This window comes from Protopterus annectens, chromosome 1.part2, assembly GCF_019279795.1.
Source record: "Protopterus annectens isolate FY-2018-M chromosome 1.part2, PAN1.0, whole genome shotgun sequence".
NCBI classification, from domain to species: domain Eukaryota; kingdom Metazoa; phylum Chordata; order Ceratodontiformes; family Protopteridae; genus Protopterus; species Protopterus annectens.
In genome coordinates this window covers 565,548,245-565,572,419 of record NC_056727.1, presented here as the reverse complement: position 1 = coordinate 565,572,419, position 24,175 = coordinate 565,548,245, and the positions used below count along the sequence as shown (strand labels likewise).

Sequence of the window (24,175 nt, the reverse complement as noted above, 5' to 3'; positions counted from 1 at the left end):
AAGGGATGCAGGTGACAAGCTGGGTGAATTTATGATTTCACTTCTATTGGTCCACATTGCAATGAATAGGCTTAGGGAAGAGCTCTGCTTCACATGAATGGGGAGTCTGTTCCAGAAAAGGGTAATCTCTGAGCCGCATATCTGTCCCTCAAACATCTTTTGTTTATGTCATAGACAAGTTTTAGATTCATAGATTGGGTAATTCTAGTGCTGTTTGTTTTGAGAACATCTAGCAGATTCATTGGAGCTGGATCAGAAAATGGCTTGCAGGTTAGGCATAGATCGCCCCATAGTAGACCATAGGAGACGGAGTACAGGTGCAGGCTTTGAGGCAGTCTGCACAGGGCAATTTATTTACACCCAGTATTTATTTAGTGAGGAACCTCTGTGGCTATTCCAGCTGTTGCAAATGCCTTGTCAGGTGCAAGCTGAAGGGTGCATTATACGTGATTGTTGGTCTAATGAGGGTTGAGTTTAGTGGGATCTCCTTAGATCTGGATGGCTTGCTGTTACTTATAAGTTGTGCCAGAAAGAAGGATTTTGTCACAACCATGGACACATGGTGATTAAAGTTCAGGCTACTGTCAACCTGAGTTCCCAAGTCCCTTTACCACTGAGACTATTGTTAGGGGAATGTTATGAATGGTGCAATTTGCAGCAGCTGTCGTCTTCTCAAAGGGTATGATTATACATTTTTTGCGGTGAACTCTAGACAATGGTACTGGCACCAATTATTTGTCTGTGTCAGACCTTCCTGGAGGACATCTCCATTTTTGGGAATTCAATGACTACACCCAGTTTGCAGTCGCCAGCAAATGCGGTCAGCCAAAGATTCTCTACATTTGCCTTGTCTTCAGAGAAGTACATTCAGAACAGGAGAGTTCCCAGTAACAAGCCCTGTGGGACATCACTAGTAACAGGCCTTTTGGTGGAGGTGGATTCCCCCAGCATAACTTAAAGTGTGCTATCCATGAGCCACTTGGCTATCCATTGAGTGATGTAGGGATTTATGCCCAAATTTATCAGTTTGTCGATAATAGTAGCAAAAAAGAGATTCACAAAAAAAGGCCATCAGATAAATTCTGTAATTTACAAATTGCAAAATTACATCTGTCAGAAATGCATGGAAGAGAAGCTAGAACAGTTGACTTGTGACAAAATATAAGCCATCGATGTTAATGGGGCAAATGGATTCAGTATTTTTATTAAGAACTTTCCCAAATAGTGAAGCATAACATTTGCAGTATAGTATATATACAAATGATAGATTTTTGTTATATCATTGATGTTCAAGTTTTGATTGTCTTAATAAAAGTTTTATATAAACAAAAAGATAGCAGGAAGGTTAAGTCAGTACATAAGAAACTGGGAAGGCATCGCAAAAGACAAGTAGATGTTGCAGATAATATCTTGGGGTTGCAAACATCATTTCCTAACAAAAGCAAAAATGTCAGGCATTCCCACCATATTAAGGAACCAAGTGCATTTGGTGCCCCCATAGTACAAGATCATTTACAACTAGGGGCAGCAGAGTCTGTGCAAGCACTGGACTAGAACAGAGGCTTTTACTCAAGACTCTTCCCAGTGCCCAGAATGAACAGCCCATTCAAGTCCACTCTGGACTTGCCAAGGTTAAATACTTATCCAAAGATCCCAAAAATTAAAAATCCCAAAAGTGAAAGCCCTCTTAACACTTTTATTCCCTTAATCCCTGATTGTTAACCTCAATATCAAGGATGCTTATCTTCAAATATCTATACACAGGTACCATAGTTAATTTTTCAGTTTGAGGTGGGATCTCCCACTATCAGTTTACCTCCTTGCCCTTCGGATTGGCTATTACACTACATTATTCAACCCATTTTCTTACAAATTGTCTGGCTCTAATAACTGATTATTGTAGACCCAAGGGCATTCACATCTACTCCTGTCTTGACATCTGCCTCATTCATGTACTATCCCAAGAGGAGATGCAGTTGGCTCTCCATCTCATTAAGGCCTGCTTTCAAAACATATGGTTTTCTTTCAAAATTCCCAAATCAGATCTCACTCCCTTCCAAGAAAGGGGTATTCCGTGGGTCTTTACTGGATTCTAGCAATCAGATGGACCACTTCCTCCCAGAAAAGGTGGAATCTCTGGCTCAATACTTCTAGCAAGGTTGGGAGGGTGGCCTAATGGTTAAGGTGTTTGCCTTACAAACACAAGGTACAGGGTTTGAATCTCACAGGGGATAATTGGCTAGGCTTAAAATGGCTCAAAAAGGGAAGTTAGCCTAGTACTAATCTATGAATCTATGAATCTATGAATCTATTTAACTCTTCAAACAATGGTTATGGCTAAGGAATTCCTGAAGGCACTGGGATTCATGGCCTATACAGGTCTGATGGTCCTCTTAACCAGACTGCATGTGACACCTTCAGTGCTAGTTATGCAGTACCTAGTGTCAGCATTTTCAGTGTCTGGAGGAAATTATCTTTGTGCTACCCACCTAAAATGGTGGTCCAGCCAGGTCAAATTGAACTGAAGGGTACACTTCAAACAAGGACCTCACACTCACATACTAACAATGGATACCTCAGAACTAGCTTGTGGGGCACTCTCATAGAGACCTCAAAGTTTAAGTGGTATGAGATACAAGTCAAAGAAGGGAAATGGAATGGAGATGCTGCTTGTGGTACACCTAATCAGATCCTACAAACCCATCTGGAAGAACAGACTTTGTAGGTGAGAATGGACAACACTACTGGGGTGTTGGACACTAAAGACACTTGGATGGTAGATATTTTCTCCTTCAGACTGATAAATCTCTTTCTGTATGAATTCCTTTCATTCCACATTCTTCTCATGGTGATACCAAAAGTAAGTAAGGAGGTGCCAAAGATGCTTTTAGCACCCTTTTGGCACAGACATGCACAAGACCCCCACATATTCCATATTAAACTTCTAAATGTTTAAAATTCAGCCACGCAGGTTATTGGTGCCTTCGCTAGTTACAATCAGCTGATGACTATTAGTACATTTTTTTATTGAATGGGCAAGACTTTACAATATTTGTGTTGCATTTGGTAACATCCTGGCATGTGAGAGAATGTCATCGCATTCTCCCATAATTCATTAGCACATTAGTTAAGAACACAAAGTCTGTGAATGTCCCTGCAGGCTCTTGTTTTCATGGGCGGATCAGAAGTATTGAGTAGTTAGGTGACTTTTTGAGTTGCACAGTATTCTCAAATCCAGGTCAATGGGATATAGTTTATTTTATTAAACACTAGGTTGTCATGCCAATTTGTATGCCATGATAACTTATTTCACACGCACCTGCAATAATGAATGACTCTCTCCACCTTGGCAGAGATAAGGATCGAACTCCATTGGAGAAACTGCCTTTATAACCAGCTTGCCCTGCTAGCTTCTGAACAAGGATCTTCCCACCGTTGTTACCTATTATACCACTGAGAAAGAATAAAAAAAAAAGAACAAATACTTCATTAAATACTGTGAAGAAAGGAATATGACAAACAGAATATGAATCTTTTTAAGAATATAGGCAAGACTGCAATAATACTTAAACAAATGTATGATGCTGTTTGCTGTTACCAAAAGTAGCTTTTCTCATAATACAGACTGGAGATGATTTCTGGTTGTTCCTTAGGGAAGACCGGCAACCAAAATGCAGTATCATAATTTGAGTGAAGAGCTAATTTCACTTAGACTACAACATCATAAAGTGAAGTATTTTCTCTTAAGAATAACAAACCATGTTATTTCCTGCTGCAACTGAGATGGTGCACCTTAATGTCTTATTTTTCCAAAATTATGAACACACTAGTGTCATTAAAGCTTAATAGTTTTGCTTTTTGATTTTCTTTCTATTGTGTCTTCAGTTTACTGGGTTAAATGTCTTTTTTGCCATATAGCCTTTTAAATCAGATAGGACTCTACAGACTTCTATTACAGATTTCCATGACTGGCTATAATTTACCCCAGTCCAAGAACTTAATTCCTCAGCAGCAGATTACACCTTCCCTGTAGCAAGTCAAAACAGAGAGAGTGATTTTTTTCCATCTTGACACACTACATGTAAATGCTTCTGGGATCAGTAAATGGAAATGACAGAGATAAGGACTGGTCTCACCAAATTGCCATATTCCCTGTTTTTCCCCCTCTGTCTTTGCTTTAGTTGCAGCATCAAACAAATGCATACATGAGTAGGTATGTACCTGCTATGGGAGGGCATATCTTGTATTCAACCTTTTTGAGAGCTATATCCTACACAATTTAATACATAGTTAAAATGTTGCTTAGCAAGGCATGAAATAATGTTAATTGTTATTAGACAGGTAGAAATGTGCATGTAATGGTTGCACCTCCATGAATAGTAACAACTAAGGCATTCAGAAAACTAAAAAGATACTGTTTAAGATTAAAGCATCATTTAAGTTGTAGATACATGGAAAGAAAAATGGAGAGAAAGATAAAGGAAGAAAACTCAAAGAGACAAATTTCACCTTATGCAGTGTGTAAGACGATGATGTGTTTAATCTGAAGTTCTACATTCTAAACTAAATTGATTAGGTAACTGGGACTGTATGTGTGCTGATAAGAGAACTGACTACCCAGCCTGCCTTAATGACAGTCTGGAAGTGTGTACTATAGTGGGGAATATATAGAGAGAAGGGAGAACAGAGAGAGAGAGAGAGAGAGAGAGAGACGGAGGTAGGTAGTGTGTGCATCAGGGGAAGAGATACAGGTATTGGGCCATGTATAGTGCTTGTCTGAAGTATTGGAATACAGTAGTTTTAAGGTGTGAGTTCCAGTTGTCTTATATGTCCACTGAAGGTTTGTGTTAGAATAAAATACCTGGACTGTGGTAAGACAATTAAAATGCATTTTGTTAACAATCTTAAATGGTAATTATAACAACTGGCTTATAACTTGCTTTGTGTTAGTTACAGTACCTTCAGTACTGTGAGTTTCTGGTGATAGGGACTATACAAAGTCATCTGGAGTTTTGTAAATTTCATGAAGTTAAGTTAAAACCATGGTGGTGATGATGAGCCATTCATGAATGAGTGGTGATATTGTTGATATAAAAGTATCTACTGCACTTTAGTGGCAAAGCAGTAGTAACGACATTTGTAAGTCTCACTGATTTGCTGTCAGCTATAATAGCAAACTGAGACTGGGGGTGCTGTGGGCTCTGGAATTGATTCAGAACTGCATTTTATTTGACATACAGCTAAAGAACTAATATTCCAGACAGGCTGTTGACTGATAATAATAAAAGAGAGTGAATGATCGTATGTGTGCTCTTACACTGACGTCGTTGGTGTGGAGAGGTCAAGAGAGGCCATGTGACCATGTGCTTTATAATGAAGAAGCGAGGGTTGTTCCCCTCTTCTGTTTTTAACCAGATTGACTGCCTTCACTTGTGTTTATTTCCTCTGTAAATGTATGTTTAACCTGACTTTCTTGCCCTTAAGATGACACCGCCAACAGGTTATGGGCCCAGGAGGGAAGTAGGAAGCCAATGGAATAGACTATGTTTTGACGGAGATGAAAAGAATTACAAGTTGTGGGAGACAAAATTTCTGGGACACTTGCTCTTGCTAGGGCTGAAAGATGCCATTTTGCGAAATGTGCAGCAGGACACAGAGGATGACAAGAATGAGGAGGAAGATGATGCTGAGAAAAATGAGGAGGCCTATGCAGAACTATACAGTTCTTAGACGACAAAAGTTTGTCCCTCATCATGAGAGAAGCTGCAGATGACGGTAGAGAAGTGCTTCAGATCCTGAGAGACCATTATGCTGGGAAAGGGAAGCCACAGGTAATTAGCCTATACACTGAATTAACAAACCTCCAGAAGGCAGCCAGTGAAAGTGTCACAGACTATATTATTAGGGCTGAAATGGCCATTACAGCAGAAATACTGGGGAGAAGCTCAGTGATGGATTACTAATTGCAAAGATTCTGAAAGGATTGCCCCAAACATTTAAACTATTTGCAGTCCACATCATGCAAGATGATGATAAGTTGAGCTTTGGTGAGTTCAAAACAAGGCTGAGAAGCTATGAACATACCAAGAAATTGAATGCCAACGTAAGTAATGATAATGTGATGAAAGTGAGTGGCCTTGGGGAAAGAGTAAAAGCAGAGATTATATGCTATAGCTGTGGCCAAAAGGGACATAAGGCAGAGAGAATATAAAGGGCAGAGACAGTGGTGTAGTTTGCGCAAAAACTCCAGCCACAGGGACAGTAACTGCAGATGAAAGAAGAAAAAAGAAAGATAATGTGAAACAAGCAACTGACGCAGATGATCACACATTTGTCTTCAGAATAAATGAGCATCAGATTCATGAATTAAAACAGAAGGGATTAATGGTGGACACTGGCACCACATCACGCATAATTAACGACCTGAAAAAGTTTAAACACTTTGATGCAACTTTCCAACTGAAGGAGTACATTGTGGAATTAGCTGATGGGACTAGAACCTGTGGGGTCACACAGAAGAGAGGTAATGTGGAGGTATGGCTGCTAAACACAGAGGGGCACTAAGTAAAGGTGATGATGACTCAGATGCTGTATATCCCGATGTATCCACAAAGCATTTTTTCTGTTAAGGCAGCAATGTCCAAGGGGGCCTCGATCAACTTTAAACAAGGAAAGGACCAACTCATCTATAAAAATGGCACCAGGTTTGACATAATTGAGTATGATAGACTTTATTACTTAGATACATATGATGAAGAAAATGAAGGTGAGATGCATTATGATGTATCTCAGAGCCGTTATGACATTCAAGCAAGGCATAAAATGCTTGGTCACTGCAATTTTGAAGATGTGTCAAAATTAGAAAAGGTGGTAAAAGGTATGAAAATTAAAGGTAAAGTTAAGAGACCTAACCGAGATTGTGAAACCTGTACGCAAGAGAAATTTATCCAGAGCAGAAACAGAGAACCAGATGCAAGAGCAAAAACTGTATTTGAACTAGTCCATACTGATTTGGCAGGCCCAAATTGAGCCGGCAGCAAAAGATGGATTTAAGTATACTTTAGCATTTACCGATGACTACTCAGGTGTAATATTTGTCTACTTTCTGAAAGCCAAAAGTGACACAGTCAAGGCGACTGAAAAGTTTATTGCAGATTCAGCCCCTTATGAAAGGGTAAAGTGTATCAGATCAGATAATGGCACTGAGTTCATGTCAAAAGACTTTCAGTCACTACTGAGTAAAAATGTTATAAGATACAAAACATCAGCACCTTACTCACCCCATCAGAAAGGGACAGCAGAGAGAAACTTGAGAACACTGTTCAAAATGGCAAGGTGTATGTTGATAGAGAGTGACCTACCTAAAGAGTTGTGGACATATGCAGTAATTATTGCTGCTTTTATTCACAGCAGATGTTATAACAGGCATGTGGGGCAGATCCTATTCTTCATGCTAACAGGAAAGAAACCTGATCTTTCAAGGATGAGAGAATTTGGATCAGTGTGCTATGCATGCAGACAAGATAAAAAGAAGTCAGACCCAAGATGTGATAAGGGGATTTGTGTTGGATATGATAAAAACAGCCCACCACATCTGGTTTATTATCCAGACACAGGAAGGGTCCTTAAACACAGGTTAGTCAAGTTCATTACTAAGAATGTAGCTGAATGCCAGATTCAGACAGACCCAGAAGTGATGAATGAAGATTTTAATACCAGAAGAAGTGTGCATGTTAAGTCAGAATCAAAAGCTGACAGTCAAATCACAAAAGAAATACAAGTAAATCATACTGAATCTATAATAAATGATGGAGGCACAAAAATAAGACAAGAAGAGGAAAGGCAGGACACACACTACTCTAAAAGAGAGAGAAAACCAACTTGAAGGACTATGAGTGTAAAGTTGAAAATGACTATTATGTGATAGTTAGTTGACTGTTGTTACAGACTAATATGCAGCACACCACAGAGCTTTAAAGAGGCTATGACTTTGTCTAACTCAGAGAAGTGGGTCAAAGCTATGAAGGAGGAACTTAAGTCTTTCAAGGAAAACAACACATTTACACTTACCACACTGCCAGAAGATAAAAATGCAGTGGGGGGTAGACTTACAAAGCCAGATATGTGGCTAAAGGCTACAGTCAAATTGCTGGTATAGACAAAAATTAAACATTTGCACCAACTGCAAGTATGACATCTGTACGAAGTCTAATGCAGATGGCAGCTCAGTACAATTTAGAATTGCACCAGATGGATGTACAAACGGCTTATTTACATGCTCCTATTGACTGTGAGGTATATATGGAGCAACATGAAGGTTTTGAAAATAAATCAAATAATGATGAAAAATTGGTTTGTAAACTGAATAAGTCATTGTACGGATTGAAACAATCAGGGCATAACTGGAACAAAATGTTGCACGATTATCTTTGTGAAAATAGTTTTATCCAAAACCCTGCAGACCACTGTGTATACACTAGACAGGCTGAAAATGAGAAAACAGTCCTAATTATATGGGTTGACGATCTCATTATAGCAGCTAGTGACAATGAATCTCTAAACGATGTAAAAGAAATTTTCAAAGCTAAATTTAAAATGAAAGATCTGGGAAGGCTAAGACATTTTCTTGGCATTGACTTTACCCTGAATAGTGGTGAAGTAAAGATAAACTAAAATAGGTACATCACAAAAATTCTTGAGAAATTTGGTATGTCTAATTGTAAAGTAGGAAGTAATCCTTCCGAACAAAAAACAAACTTTGAATGTGACAGTGAATCTACAGATCCAAGAAAATATTGTGAGCTTGTGGGTAGTTTGATATATGTTATGACGAGCACGAGACCTGATCTTAGCTGGATTGTAAGTAAACTTTCACAATATTTGTCACAACTAAGTGAATCTCATTTAACACTAGCCAAACATGTGTTAAGATACTTAAAAGGTACAATGGACAGAGAGCTGTGTTACAAGAAAAGTGAAGGGAAACTTCAGCTTATAGTATACAGAGATGCAGACTGGGCAACAGATCAAAACGATAGACGTAGTACAACAGGTTATTGCTTTAGCCTTAATAGAGACGGGCCTATTATTTCATGGAAATCAAAGAAACAACAAACTGTGGTTTATCTCCATGTGAGGCGGATTACATGGCATTGGCAGCAACAACACAGGAGGGTTTGTACCTTGTGCAGCTGTAGAGTGGAATGGATGGAGAGTGCAAGTATGTGCCAGTAACAATATCTGAGGACAATCAAGGGGCAATCGCTTTGTCAAAGAATCCAGTAAGCAGACAGAGATGTAAACATGCTGACATTAAGTATCATTTTGTCAGGTCAGCACTTAATGATGACAAAATAAGCATTAAATATTGCCCAACAATGGACATGGTTGCAGATGTCTTTACTAAACCTGCTACGAAGTCGAAGATTGAAAAGTTCATGCATTACATATTTGGATGTGAAGGAAGAGTTATCCAAAATATGTTCTTAAAATGTATTTGTACACAGCATAAGAGCAAGTGGGGGTGTTGCCTGATAATAATAAAAGAGAGTGAATGATTGTATGTGTGCTCTTACACTGATGTCGTTGGTGTGGACAGGTCAAGAGAGGTCATGTGACCATGTGCTTTATAATAAAGGAGGAAGTGAGGGCTGTTCCCCTCTTCCATTTTTAACCAGATTGATTGCCTTCACGTGTGTTTATTTCCTCTGTAAATGTATGTTTAACTCGACTTTCTTGCCCTTAAGATGACACTGCCAACACAGGCATACACTAGGTCTTTACTAAGATTTTACTTCTATCATGACATGGCTGGCTTGTAGCAAATGTAGATTGTCATACAAATAGTGGAGTCAGGTAACAATAAATGAAGTTTGGGACAGAAAATTTGTCACAGGACATCTTTCGTGGGGAGGGAAGGGTGTTGTTGGGTGGTCAAGGGAAGGGAGGTAGGTAGGAGGGGTAGACTATATAAGTTAGAGGGGAGTAGGCAAGAAAGGGTTAAGCAGTTTGACAGATGAAAGGAGGAAGTGAGGTAAGGAGAGGGGAGGGTCTTTGGGTCTTTTGAGGTGGGGAATTGTCTGCTGAGATCCACATTTTGGACAAGAGGATGCCAGGGTGACTCATTCACCTATTAAAGTGCATGTCCTGTGGGACCTGCTGTTGCAGTATCCCCAGCAGGCGGTGGCATGGGAATTGATTGACGGCTTTTTGAAGGGGTTTTCGATCAAGTCAAGTTTGGTGGGGGATGTTAAGGTGGGGAAGAATATGAAGTCAGTGCAGGGGAGGGAAGATGTCTTGCGGGCTTTGGTTGAGAAGGAGCATCAGGCGGGCAGGTTATTGGGCTGTTTGATAGCCCTCAATTTACCCAGTTCAAGGTGTCACCATTGGGTTTGGTTCCCAAGAAGAGACAAGGTGAGTTCCATTTGATACACCATTTATCTTACCCAGAAGGACGTCTGCCAATGAATTTATCCCAGGGGAGGAGGTTAAGGTGACTTATGCATCTTTGGATGATGCGGTCTGCATCATAAGGAGTTTTGAGGACCCCTGGCTGGTGAAGGTGGACATTGAGTCTGTCTTTTACCTTTTGCTGGTACGCAAGGAGGATTGAACCATTGTTGGGCATGGTAGTGGGGGATAAGTTTTATTTTGACACAGCTATGCCGATGGGTTGTGCAGTGGCTTGTTCCACTTTTGAAAAGTTTAGTACGGCCTTACATTGGATATGGCAACAGCGGGTGGAGGAGCAGAGAGTAGTACATTACTTAGATAACTTCTTGCTAGTGGGTCAAGGGAAAGAGGGAGCATTAGTGGTGATGTGGGAGATTTTGGGGATGTGCGAGGAGATGCGAGTTCCATTAGCCACTCATTAGTTGGAGGGCCAAACAAAGGTGTTAGACTTCTTGGGGTGAGAGTGGATGCAGGGCTAGGAAAATTCCACCTGGCAGGAGAGAAGGTAGCTAGGCTACAAGAGAAGATGGTATGGATGAAGTCTAGAGATAAGGTTTGGGTGAGGGATGCGATGGAGCTGTTGGGGTTGTTGAATTTTTGCATGTAGGGCAGTGCATCCGGGACGTACGTTTTATATGTCGGTGGCATTTATGTTGAAAGTGGGCAAGGGTAAGCATCATTGGGTGAGAGTTAACAAATTAACACCTGAGGACTTAACCTTGTGGCTACAGTTTTTACAGCAGTTTAATGGAGTTACTTTTTGGCAGACAGATTGGGTAGGCCAGGGGGATTTACAGCTGTTTACAGATGCAGCCGGGGGCTTGCGTATGGGAGCATTCTTTCCAGGACAATGGTTTGCAGTGCCATGGCCGCTTCAGTGTCCAGAGGAATGGAAACATGATGTTGCTTTTCTGGAACTGATGCCAATCTGGGCAGTATCAGTGGTGTGGCAGAATCGTTTGAGGGGTAGGAGGGTTGTGTTTAACTCAGACAATATTGCAGCTGTGAGAGTTTTACAAACTAAGATGGCTAAATCTGAACATTTGTTGATGGTATTGCTTAAATTGGTTCTTTAGAGCTTGTTGATTAACTTTTCTTTTACAGGGGTACATGTCCTGGGGGTTAAGAATGAGATTGCTGACAGCCTGTCTCATTTTCAGTTTTCCAGGTTTTGGCAGGTGGCTTCAATGGCAGCAGGGGACCCCATGGCAGTGCCAGATGAGGTGTGGCAGATTGGGCAGCAATGCTCAGCAGGAAGGTTCAGCAGTCTTGGGCAGTGTCCAACAGGAAGGGTTACGGTAGGGCTTTGCATGATTTTGACAGTTTTGGTAGGCAGCTACCAGAGGAGGAGTGTGTGTGGTTGGAAGAGTTACTGTTGCGATACTTGTCAGTGGTTATGGCAAAGGGCAAGGCAGTGAGATTGGTGAGAGTGGATTTGGCAGCAATTGGAGTGTTTGCCCGGATGGCAAGATTGGAGGATTTTACTAAATCCTGGACAGTCGAGCAAGTATTGAAAGGCAGGGGGGAAGGACTGAACAGGGATAGGTAATGGCCAGTGATGAGAGGAATTTTAAAGATGTTGTTGCAGGGTTTGGGTAGGATATTTGGTGATTCGGAAGACTATGATGTGTGAGGAACGCTGAGTGTATGGATGTACTTTGGAGCTTTTTGGGTGTCATCACTGGTATGGGATAATGTTATGATGCTGCCAGGGGCACTCCATATTAGGTTAATATCATCTAAGACTGATCAAGTGGGGAAATGGGCAACAATAGTCTTGGAGGAAGACAGGTTGGAAATGATCTGTCCAGTGGCATGGGGAAGGAGATTACATGTGGCTCAAGCAAGTAGATTACATGGCTTAGTTTTCAGGCCAGTAGGAGGTAGGGCATTAACAGGGGGGGGGGCAGTTGATTTTAGTCACGAGAAGGGCTTTCTGTAGTATGGGCATTGATGGAGATAAATTTTCTACTCATTCTTTCCGGATGGGTAGGGCATCAGATTTAGCTCAGGGGAGCAGCTCAATCAAAGTCATTAAAAGGGTGGGACAGTGGTCTTCCAAGGCATTTTTGACTTATATTAGATGAGGGTGGGTGACCCTTACTCTATGATTAATTTTTTTTTTTTTTTTTTTAGAGAGAAGAATTGTCACCTTAGTGTATTCGTACGTGTATTGAGCAGCAAGGCGGGCTGCGGTTAAGGGTCACGGTACTGATTTGGTGTTACATCGACTTGGTTGGAAGGTTACCTGGCATGACATTAGAGGGTTGAAGTGGAATTGGCTGCTTCAGGTATTTATGATGAGGCAGAATCAACTATGGTTGCCCAGAATTTTATTGGTGAACCTAGCAGGTAATGATTTTGGTGTGACACCAAAGCAGCAGTTAGTTTATCAAATATTTTTTAGCTTTAAGGAAGCTTTATCCAACAGTATGTCTGGTGTGGTGGGAGATTATTCCTTGGTTAGTTTGGAAGGATGCTAGAAAGTTTTCTGCAGTTGACAGGGCACAGAAATTTCTGAATCTTAGGCTGTCAAAGCAGTTGGGGGGATGGGGGTGAGTACTATATGGCACAACGAGTTTGCTGATAAGGATACTATGTGGTTCAGGGCAGATGGGGACTCATCTGAGTGATTTGGGGCTTGACATATTTAATTTAAATTTGGGATTGTTTTTGGAGGGACTGGTCAGTGACTGGAGGGAGTGAGGGGGAACAGCCTGTTAGGCTGGTGGGGAGAGAAGAGGGACAGGCTTGCCCCTCTTCTGTTCCCCCTCTGGTGGATAATTTGTGAAAGGACTTTAGAATGGTGGAAAGTGTATTGTGGTTGCTGCTTGGACTTGGTGGTCTGGTTGGAAAGGAGGTGTTGGAACGAAGGTTAGCGGTGGAACGCTGCCTTGAAAGTGTGAGGATAAGCGAACAGATGGGGAATGCTGCTTCTTCCAAGGGTGAGTGGTGGTAAGCTGCCCTTATGGATGGTCATTTTAATGTTTTCACTGTTCAATGAAAGGAAGTTATGTTTAATAAAGTTTGATGCATTTATTATTATGTTCAAGCAATAAAGGTTGTCAAAAGTCTTTTGGTGTTTGGTTGTCTTATTAAAGTGGAACATGACAATATACATCACAGACCAGAAAATGTATCGCTGTTATTCATTCTCAGTCAATTAACATATTAGCCAAGAACACCTGGTTTGTAAATAGCTATCAAAAAGATAGAGACGTTTTACCTACCTTTTGCATTAATGCAATAACTGCAGCATTCTCCTTACTTACGTCTATAAAACATCGTTCCCGTTGAGTGATGCTTCCTACGCCGATCTCTTGGTAAGTTTATTTTCTTAGACTCAGATGCTACTGAAATATCTTAATGCTTGCAGTAAACTTTCAGATGTGACATCTTTTTACTGCCTGGTCTCATTTACCAAAAATATGTTTTTTTCAAAACTAGACTCCTATTCAGCAGTGAATAATCACTTCTCATCAGACTGGCTGCATATATCTAAAAGGATGTTTGTGCGGCACTCGGGTACTGGCCAGGCAACCATGAATTAATAGTATACTGTGCCACAGAATTGTTTCTGATTCCAAATGAACTCAGCAGTGAAGTTTGAGAAATTATCAGAATTTAGACATTATGAGTTGAGAAAAATATACAGACTGACTTGTTTTGTTTATAACACAGGGTACTGCTTAATGAAATTATTTTAAGATGAGTATTTTAATAAACAAATAGGTTCTCTGCAAAATAATGAGTTATTCATTTGTGCTATGTTCTGCCAGTTTTCAGCACTATTGACTACGTGCATAGAAATGAGTAAAGTTTCAGAAAACAACGATCACTAATTTTTACCCAGTCAGGCAAGCTTTTCCAGTAAGCATTCTTACTTGTATCTCTTGGATCTGGCTTTTTATCTACTTTTGTTTTATTTCATTATTGCATTATTTATACATAGTTTGCTCCTTGGAGCTGTCAGTGTGAGCAGTTGCTCACTAGTCTGCTGATTCATCTTGATTCCTGGCTGCTTTGTCTTTGGTTTAAATGCCTTTAGTCACAATTTGTAATTAATAACTTTTCTAAGACTCTTCAATCAATTTATTTTGTAATTTTCAGGACTGAATAATATTTGACAAGCCGCAGTATTTAGGTTACTCAATTCTTTATATCTAATGACCTCCACATAACTAACCTTCACATAATTAGAGTATAATTTTTTCTAACATCACTTTAATCCGGTAAGATCTAGTAGTCTTTTAGCCTTCACAATGCCAGACACACTAGTCATTGGTGACTCCATAGTCAGACACACTGACGTCCCGCTCACCAGACTGAGTAAGGAGAAGGTCACAGTAAGCTGCCTGTCGGGTGCTAGAATCCGCCACATAACGCAAGCACTCAGGTCTCTCAACAGCAGGTACAAATATGACTCAGTCATTGTCCACGCTGGTGTAAACGACCTGAGACGTACCTCCTTGGACTACATGAAAAGAGACATTGAGGAGCTCTCTGATTATGTAGCCCAGGCAGGTATGACCCTGACCTTGAGCAGTATCCTACCTTCACCAAGAATGATGCCACAATACAGAGATAAGATGATCAGCTTTAACAATTGGCTTAAACTCTGGTGTCATTCAAAGGGGATCCAATGTCTGTCTGCCTGGGATGACATGCTGGACAAGCCACGCTGCTTCGCAAGGGACGGCTTGCACCTGTCACCCCTGGGATTCGGATATTGGCAAAGGCTCTTGCCACCCCATAGTGCCTTTTAGGCAAGGCTCAAATTCTAAACCTACCACCCTAGAACACAAAAAGGAAAAAACTAAGGGTAATGCTGCTCAATGCCAGAAGTCTAAATCTCAAAATGCACGCGACTCGAGGCCCTTCTCAGTATGGAGAACATCGATGTCTGTGCAGTGACAGAAACCTGGTTCAAGGCTCCTGAGAGCACCCCAGCACTATCAGGTTTTACCTCTTATCATGCGTTCCGCCCCAAAATCCGGACAATACCAAGAAAGGAGGGGGTATCCATATTCATCAAAGACACCCACACCTCAAGACTGGTGGCAACGACGATGCATCGGAGACCATCCAGGTGCAATTAACCATAGGCAAGACTGCTCTGCAAATTGTAGCATGTTACAGGCCACCCTCACAAACTCAGGAACCTCACATGGCCTTCCTGAAAACACTAGAGGGATAAATGTATCACCAAACACCATCATACTAGGTGACTTCAATTACCCTAATATAGACTGGGAACACTACTCAAGCCCAAACACCCTAGCCCAAAAGTTCCTGGAATTCATAAACTCAAATGCCATGGAACAACTAGTCACCATCCCCACAAGAGGAGAAAACATACTTGATCTCATCATCACGAACATGGGAGCACAATGTTCAACACCAGAAGTATACCCCTCACTGGTGAGATCAGATCACAAACTAATCTCGCTGGAGGTCCTCATCCGAGCCCACCTGAAATAAAAAGACCACAGTAAAGAACTTCTCGAAGCCGACTTCACACTTCTAAAGACTAGTGTGGTCTCCTTTAAGGCCCCCGAGCCGACGGAAAACAGTACTCAAGCCGCTGAATCACTTACAAATGCCTTCTACCAGCACCTGCAGGACTGCATGGATAAGGCAATCCCAAGCAAAACAAAGACTCTTTGTACCAAAGGCAAGCCCACTCTGGTGGACCCCAGCCATAAACAAACTCTACAACAAAAGGAGGAAGCTACTACAAGATAGAGCAAAATCCTTAAAAGGTAAGACACCCTTGATCACTATAAGTAAAAACTAAGAGCTCTCATAAAATCATCCAAAGCAAATTTTGAGAGAAAATAGCTAAAGACTCAAAAGACAATCATAAGGCCTTCTTTAGCTATAAAGAAACCTGGGAGGAAACTCCCAGATATGCTCAGAACTAGTTCAAAATGATGTGAAGATTACTGATCCTACAGACATTGCCAACATACTGGCTGACAGGTTCAGTGCAAACTTCTCCCCTCCCCAAAAGGAGAGATATCTATACCAAGCGATTGCAGCCCCCGAAACATCTCCAACGCCCAAGTGAGAAATGCTCTCTCCAAAGCAAAAAACACAGCATCCATGGGACCTGATGGTGTCCCCGGCTGTGTGCTCCACGAACTCAACGAGGAATTAAACCCACAGCTAGGACAGCTGTTTAATCATAGTCTTACCTCTGGATACGCACTCCAGGAGTGGCGCACTGCAACTGTGGTCCCACTTCACAAAGGCGGTGCCTCCACCGACCCTGGAAATTACCGCCCATTAGCTTGACAAGCCTTATCTGCAAAGCCATGGAGAGGATCATAATGGACCTCATAAATAAAGACATAGGGAATTTGCAGACTTTGATCCATCCCAGTTTGGCTTTGTCAAAGGCAGATCATGCCTTCTAAACTTGGTTGACTTTTTCAAACAGTCACCAAAGCCATTGATGAGGGAAAGGCAGTCCATACAGCCTACCTCGATCTGGCTTAAGGCCTTTGATACAATACCCCACTCGGGTATCATTGAAAAACTCATCAGCTTAAATGTTAACCCATACATCACAAGATGGGTTGCAAACTGGCTGAGTGACAGAACCCACAGGGTCAGAGTTGCTGGCGCCATGTCAGACTCAAAGCCTGTCACAAGTGGTGTACCACAGGGCTCAGTCCTGGGCCCACTCTTGTTTGGCATCTACTTTTCCAAGTACAAGCAAACACAGGAGGGTTATGGTTGACAAAGTTTGCAGATGACTGCAAACTGGGCCATAGTAGAAAACACATCTGACACAGATATCCTTCAGAAGGGTCTCACAGAACGGATAACTGGTGCCAGAGCCATGGCCTAAAGTTAAATGCCAAAAATGCATAGTCATACCCTTCGGGAAAAACAAGGTTACCCCTAGCTACCAAATAGGTGGCAATCCACTGAGTACAGAAGAAGTTATCAGGACCTGGGGACCCAGGTTGATAGTAGTCTGTCATTCGACACCCATGTAGCTAAAGTAGTTAGGAAGATGGGAATGCCTTCTACATTGCTCACCTTATGGATGGTCATAATGTTTTCACTGTTCAATGAAAGGAAGTGCTGGTGATAAAATTATTATGTTCAAGCAATAGAAAGGTTGTCAAAAAGTCTTTTTTGGTGTTGGTTGTCTTATTAAAGTGGAACATGACAATATACATCACAGACCAGAAAATGTATCTGTTATTCATTCTCAGTCAATTAACATATGACCCAAGAACACTTGCAGCAGCTATCAAAAGGATAGAAACGTTCCTCACCAAAGGATAACTGGTCTCAAACATCTGTCCTATGCTGCCCGACTGAAAGAACTCAGCTGCTACTGAAATATCTTAATGCTTGCTCAGAGGTGACCTTGCCTAACATACAAAATATGTTTTCAAACCCAGATTTGATGAATATGCTTCTCATCAGACTGGCTGCATATATCTAAAAGGATGGCGGCACTTCGACTAGCCAGGCAACCATGACTATTAATAGTATACTGTGCTGGAGAATTGTTTCTGATTCCAAATGAACTCAGCAGTGAAGTTTGAGAAATTATCAAATTTAGACATTATGAGTTGAGAAAAGTTTTGTTCAGGAATAAACAAATAGGTTCTCTGCAAAATAATGAGTTATTCATTTGTGCTATGTTCTGCCAGTTTTCAGCACTATTGACTACGTGCATAGAAATGAGTAAAGTTCCAGAAACAACGATCACTAATTTTTACCCAGTCAGGCAAGCTTTTCCAGTAAGCATTCTTACTTGTATCTCTTGGATCTGGCTTTTCATTATTATTTGCCACATAGTTTGCTCCTTGGAGCTGTCAGTGTGACAGTTGCTCACTTCATCTTGATTCCTGGCTTTTGTCTTTGTTTTTTTGCTTAAAGTCACAATTTCACAAATTAATAACTTTCTCAAGACTCTCAGGACTGAATAATATTTGACAAAGTATTTAGGTTACTCAATTCTTTATATCTAATGACCTCCACATAACTAACCTTCACATAATTAGAGTATAATTTTTTCTAACATCACTTTAATCCGGTAAGATCTAGTAGTCTTTTAGCCTTCAAGTATTCAACATGCAATTTGGCAATAAGAAACATTCTGTTCTATTATGTTACTGATTTCGGTTACAGTTGTCTAGGTGCTAGTAAAAGGAATACTGTGTGCCAAATTCAACTTTCCCTCATCTCTGAGTGAATACTCTAAAGAGTTGCATTATGGGGTATATCACTTATTTTGATTCTCAACAACCTTTGCTCCTACAGGGTGGCGGCATTTTTCTGACTGTTTTACACTTTTATTCTCAAGCTTGATCATGTGTGTCACAATTTAGCTAACCTGTCATATAATGTGATGAAGAAAAATCAAGGTTTACCAGAACAAAATTTCCTCCCTAAAAATTGGCTTCAAATAAATAAGGTACAATTTAACTTTTTAGTCTTTGTATGGCATTTCTATACTATTCAACATCATCAGTGTGCATTATTTAAGATGCATGTATGAACTCTCATATCACCTTCTTCAAAAATATTTCTTACTGTCTCTTGCATCTTTTTGCTCACTAAGCAAGATATTTGTAGTCTTACCTTTTCTATTCCATCTTTGGTACACTAGTGCCTGTTTTAAAGTGATCCATGGAGTCCATTCACTATGGCTGAGTAGCTGTTTAAGCTATGTTCCTGTTCCTTGAGTGTTTCTGCCTTTAGTCCTGCTATGAAAAGCCTGACCACCTTGTCCCACCAGCTGTCACTATGTGCCACAGAGGTGGCAAATGGCATAGCCCTTCCATTTTCTACCATATGCATTTGCCTGATGTATGACAAATAAATGTACATATAGGGTTAGTGCAAATTCGCTTTTGCACTGTGTCACCCATATGGTGGGTTGTTGAGTACTTGAAGCAGAGGACTGTGCTGGTCACCTTGTCTGGGAATAATATGTCACCTGTTGGGGTATTGTGGAGGTTAGCATGTATATATGCATGCACATGTGTGTATTGGGGGACAACTGGCAGAACCTTAATAGGTGTAACAGGTAGTGCTGGACACTGTCTGAAGTGGGGCTATGGAAACAATGACTTAGTCTTAATTGGCAGTTATGACATTACTACAGTGGGTGTTTTAATTTGGTAATTTGCAGCTTTGAGCAGTGAACTGGTGTCTATGTTTTGGGATGGGGTAGCAGCTTCTTAAAAATGAACAATTCAGCATTACACTATTTAATCTGTTTCAACAACTATTAATGAAATTATTCAGATATAGTTTTCAAAGCTTGAATCATCATAACATTAAACACTGAAGATGAATTTCTCAGATGTGCATGCAGATGTATTTTCTGTGTGTCTGTGTTACTAATTAATCACGCTTAGATAACATGAATAGATTTAGGTGCCACTGGTCAACTCATACGCTTCTTTAGTTACATTTTTAGTAGACTAACCATTCTGCCTCAGTGCCATACTACTGGATTCTCACAGTACTGCAAATGTACAGCCTGACTGACTCCTACTGACATGGGAGGTTTGGTCTGCTTGGATCTCCCCAACCCTGATTTCCCAAATACTCCACCATTCACTACCTTTATAGCATCTAAACCCCAGTCACAAACTTCACAACAGGTATTCCTTCTCAAAGAAGCTATTCTCTACAGTAAGCTCAAACCAGAATGGCAAACTTAAACAAAAATGCCTCTAATAAAAGCACATGTAAACTATATATCCATGGAGATAAATACTACACCTTTCAGCTACTTTGACTAAATTTAAAATCAAAACCATAAAAAACCATAATCGCAGTCCTCATGGAAGCTTCTACTCTCCCCTGCCTGTGTTCTTTCTGGCTTTAGAAGCTTCTCCCGATGGGTTAAACACTCTGTGGTCATCCCCTGCCCAACAGACTCGCCCAGCAAAAAACCTTGTGAAAGAGTATAAATCTGCTTATGTTAACTGCCTGAAGCAGCTCCAACTACAAACTAAAAAGTGCAGCTTTCTAAAACTCTTCTCCAGATGGGTTAAACACTTTGTAGTCATCCCCTGCTCAACAGACTCGCCCAGCAAAATACCTTGTGAAAGAGTATAAATCTACTTAAGTTACCTGCCTGAAGCAACTCCAAAAACAAACTAAAAAGCACAGCTTTCTAAACTCCTTCTGATGGGTTAAAAACTCTGTGGTCATCCCCTGCCCAAAAGACTCACCCAGCAAAATACCTTGTGAAAGAATATAAATCTGCTTAAGTTACCTGCCTGAAGCAGCTCCAACTACAAACTAAAAAGCACAACTTTCTAAACTGTAGGTGTTCCTTCTATTGCAATTTATCCACTCTCCGAATCTGTTTTTAAAACTATCTGCTTTTAAACAAGTAAACTGCTCCTTATTTAAAGTATTACTACAGGGCAGATGAACATACACACAGGTTAGTTTTTCTGGCTGTAGTAACTTACTTTGGCCACCAGGCAACAACACAATGTCAGCAGTCTACCACATTCCTTGCTGTTTTAACTAATAGTACCAATAGCTTTTAGTTTAATGTTATTTTAACTTTCAATAGTTCCAGTATATGTAGGTTTGATGTTGCCAGCCACACTCTAGAGTGTTGTTTAACCTTTAGTACATCTTTTGTTCCCTTTGTCTCCTGTTTTTGAACTTATATCTGCAACATTTCCATCTCTGGCTTGCACTCATTCCATCTTCAGCTCTGATTTTCACAGTTGCTTCCTTTCTAATTGTTTCAGTGCTGTTTCACACTGCTGATCTGGCCCTGTCAGTACTGGTTCCAACCAGCTAGGCCACTGTGATATCCATCTCCAGTCTTTATTCCAACCCCTCCCCCAGTTTCTTTCATTTTCTTTTCTTTCCAACTCCTCCCCCAGACTCTTTAACATTGCCTTCCATCCTGTGGTGCCATCTTTTACCTCTCTGAACCACTCTAATCCTTTCCCTATATCACTGCTAGAATATCCCTTACCCCTTGCATACTTTCATCTCAACTTACCTTACATTCCACTGATTGTTTTTCACTTTTGACCTTGATTCTTCCCTCCCTTGGCTCTACCCGCTCCGTTCACCTTACGGGTTCACTCCGCTCCCCTACCCCCAAATCTCACCCACCCCCAATACCCTTACACTTATACTTAGCTAGCCACTCCCAGCACTTCCACCATCTAACCCAAACTACTTAGCTAGCCACTCCCACCACTTCCAACATCCAATCCAAACTACCCAACATACCCCCAAAATCTCCTCCCACATTTCACTTATTATAGTAAGCCTACCTTTCAGAGTTTACTGCCAAACAACTTATCCTGAAATTACTAAACAATTAACCTAAACCATAATCTCTTACTCAAACTAACTTCACAACTTATCTCACCCTCTACTTCTGCTCTAATAACTAACATCATGACTCTCAAATCTCTATCTCTACTTACTCAAATAATACTTCTAGTTACCTTAACTTATCTAAATTATATCACCCAACCTATTAATGCAAACCACTTTCCCCCATTTCGCACCACTACCCCATCCTCTACAAGGGACACATCTACTGTTACTCATATATCTCCCAGTCTCTACCCCCTCAACACTAGCATGCTCTTCCCCTATAGACTTCTACCTAACTCTAAAAACACTGTTCCCAACCACACTAGTCTAATGTCCACAGAACTCTATACCTGTATACTACACCCAAAACAAACCAAATACCTCATCCATCATCTTATCTCTAACCTTCTCTCTGGGGACATCCACCCAATCCCAGGCCCCTCTACCACACTACATCCATCCCCCCAAGTAACAGGCAAACAAACCCCTCCACTTCTCAGCTCTAAATGCTCAGAGGCTATGTAACAAAATTCCAAACCTTCATGCCTGGCTTCTACATAACCAGCCCGATATTCTCTTCAGCTCAGAAACCTGGCTTAAGCCCCACATACAAGATTCTGAAATAACTCCTCCCAACTTCTGTATGTTAAGGAATGACAGAACACATAAAAAGGGAGGTGGTGTAGCACTCCTTTACTCGGCATTGCTCTTAGTCACCCCCTATATCAAACCCTTTCCCAAATTTGGCAAGGCAGACATAATACTAGCCCTACTCCACCTAAACAAGCATAAAGTCATATTTGTTCTCTCCCTCTATATTCCTCCTGGTGACAATATCTCATCCCTTGAAGATATTCTCTCCTGGGTCTCTACCAACGTTACTCATGAAACCATAATCCTGAGGGACATGAACATAAACTGGGCCACAATCCAATCTCCCATTAACTCACTCAATATTAACTTATATAACTTTACACAACTAATCTATTCCACTACCAGGCCTTCCAAAAACTCCATCACTGTAACTACAGTAGACTGGATTGTAGTATCCCATCCTCACTACATCTCTGATAGTGGTATTCTCACAGACCCACTAGCTGACCATTTCCCCAGTTTTGCCCACCGTCTCCCCTCTTCCATACAACTAACTCACACCTATATTTCCACTCGTAGCCTAAAGAACTTCAATGCTGAAACTTTCTCAAATGCACTAAAAAGCACAAACTGGAACCCATTAAAACTCTTTCCCTAGATAATGCTCTATCCTACTTTAACTCTGCTTTCACAAACCTGCTCAACTCCTTTGCCCCTCTAAAAACAAAACATATAAAAAGTAACCCTGTACCCTGGTTAACCAAAAACACCTTAGGTACTATGTGACTCCATGACAAAGCCTGGACATGTTACCATAAAAATAAAACCATTATTGCACTAAATGAATATAAAACACTATGAAATAAAGTCTAAAAATGTATTACCTTAGACTGCAAAGCTTATTTCTCCACTTTCCAGACCAACCACCTCACCTATCCCAAACTATTTTGGAAAGGAATCTCAGCTCTCCTCAACCCGGGAAAAAAAGAAAACCCTTGCCCCAACCCAGATGCCTCTGACATGGACTTGGCCACCCAATTTAACTCTTTCTTCATAGTGTCCATAAGCAAGCTAACATCATCCTTCACCAACACCTCTACAGCCCCTCCTCAGCGTGCTTCCATCCCTTCCTCCCCTAGCATCCCTTGCTCCCAACCTCCACCTTTCTTTATCAATCCCATCTCTATATCCACCATAATAACATTTCTCCTAAAATTAAAACCTGGTTCCAATGCCCCTGATGAAATTCCCTCCTACTTCCTAAAAGTAGCGGCAGGAGCCATTGCTCTCCCTATCAGCATACTAATTAATCGGTCTGTCTCAGAAAGCCATTCCCCCAGCTCTGGAAGAAGGCCTTTATTATTCCACTCCATAAAGGTGGCAATAATAATGACATCCCAAACTTTCGCCCTATCAGCATCCTATCCCCTATTTCTAAGCTACTTGAAAAGTGTGTACACCAACAACTCTTACCCTACCTCATCAATAATCAGCTTCTTACCCCCACACAACATGGCTTTAAACCAGGTCATAGTACCTCCACTGCCCTCCTCTCCTTCCTAGAAACAATCAACAAAGCCCATGACTCTGGCCACTTCATATCCACTCTTTTCCTCGACCTCTCTAAGACATTTGACACTATTTCCCACAACCTCCTTCTTACCAAACTCTCTAAACTTAACCTATCCCCTTCCTCTACCCAGTGGTTCTCAAGCTATCTCACAAACAGACAACAAGCAGTTAAATGGAAAAAAGCTACCTCACTCTTCCTTAATACATCCACAGG

At 40.9% G+C, this 24,175-nt stretch overlaps 1 protein-coding gene across 3 annotated transcripts in view; it reads right to left on the bottom strand.

The window, feature by feature from the left end:
• The window catches only part of VIT (vitrin), a 1,072,224-nt gene that overhangs the window by 608,074 nt on the left and 439,975 nt on the right, over positions 1–24,175 (bottom strand). For all 3 annotated transcript variants that reach the window (XM_044057778.1, XM_044057780.1, XM_044057779.1), the window contains one exon: positions 3,320–3,453. In XM_044057778.1, coding sequence (XP_043913713.1) covers positions 3,320–3,453 — 134 coding nt within the window. The remainder of the gene's footprint in view (positions 1–3,319; positions 3,454–24,175) is intronic.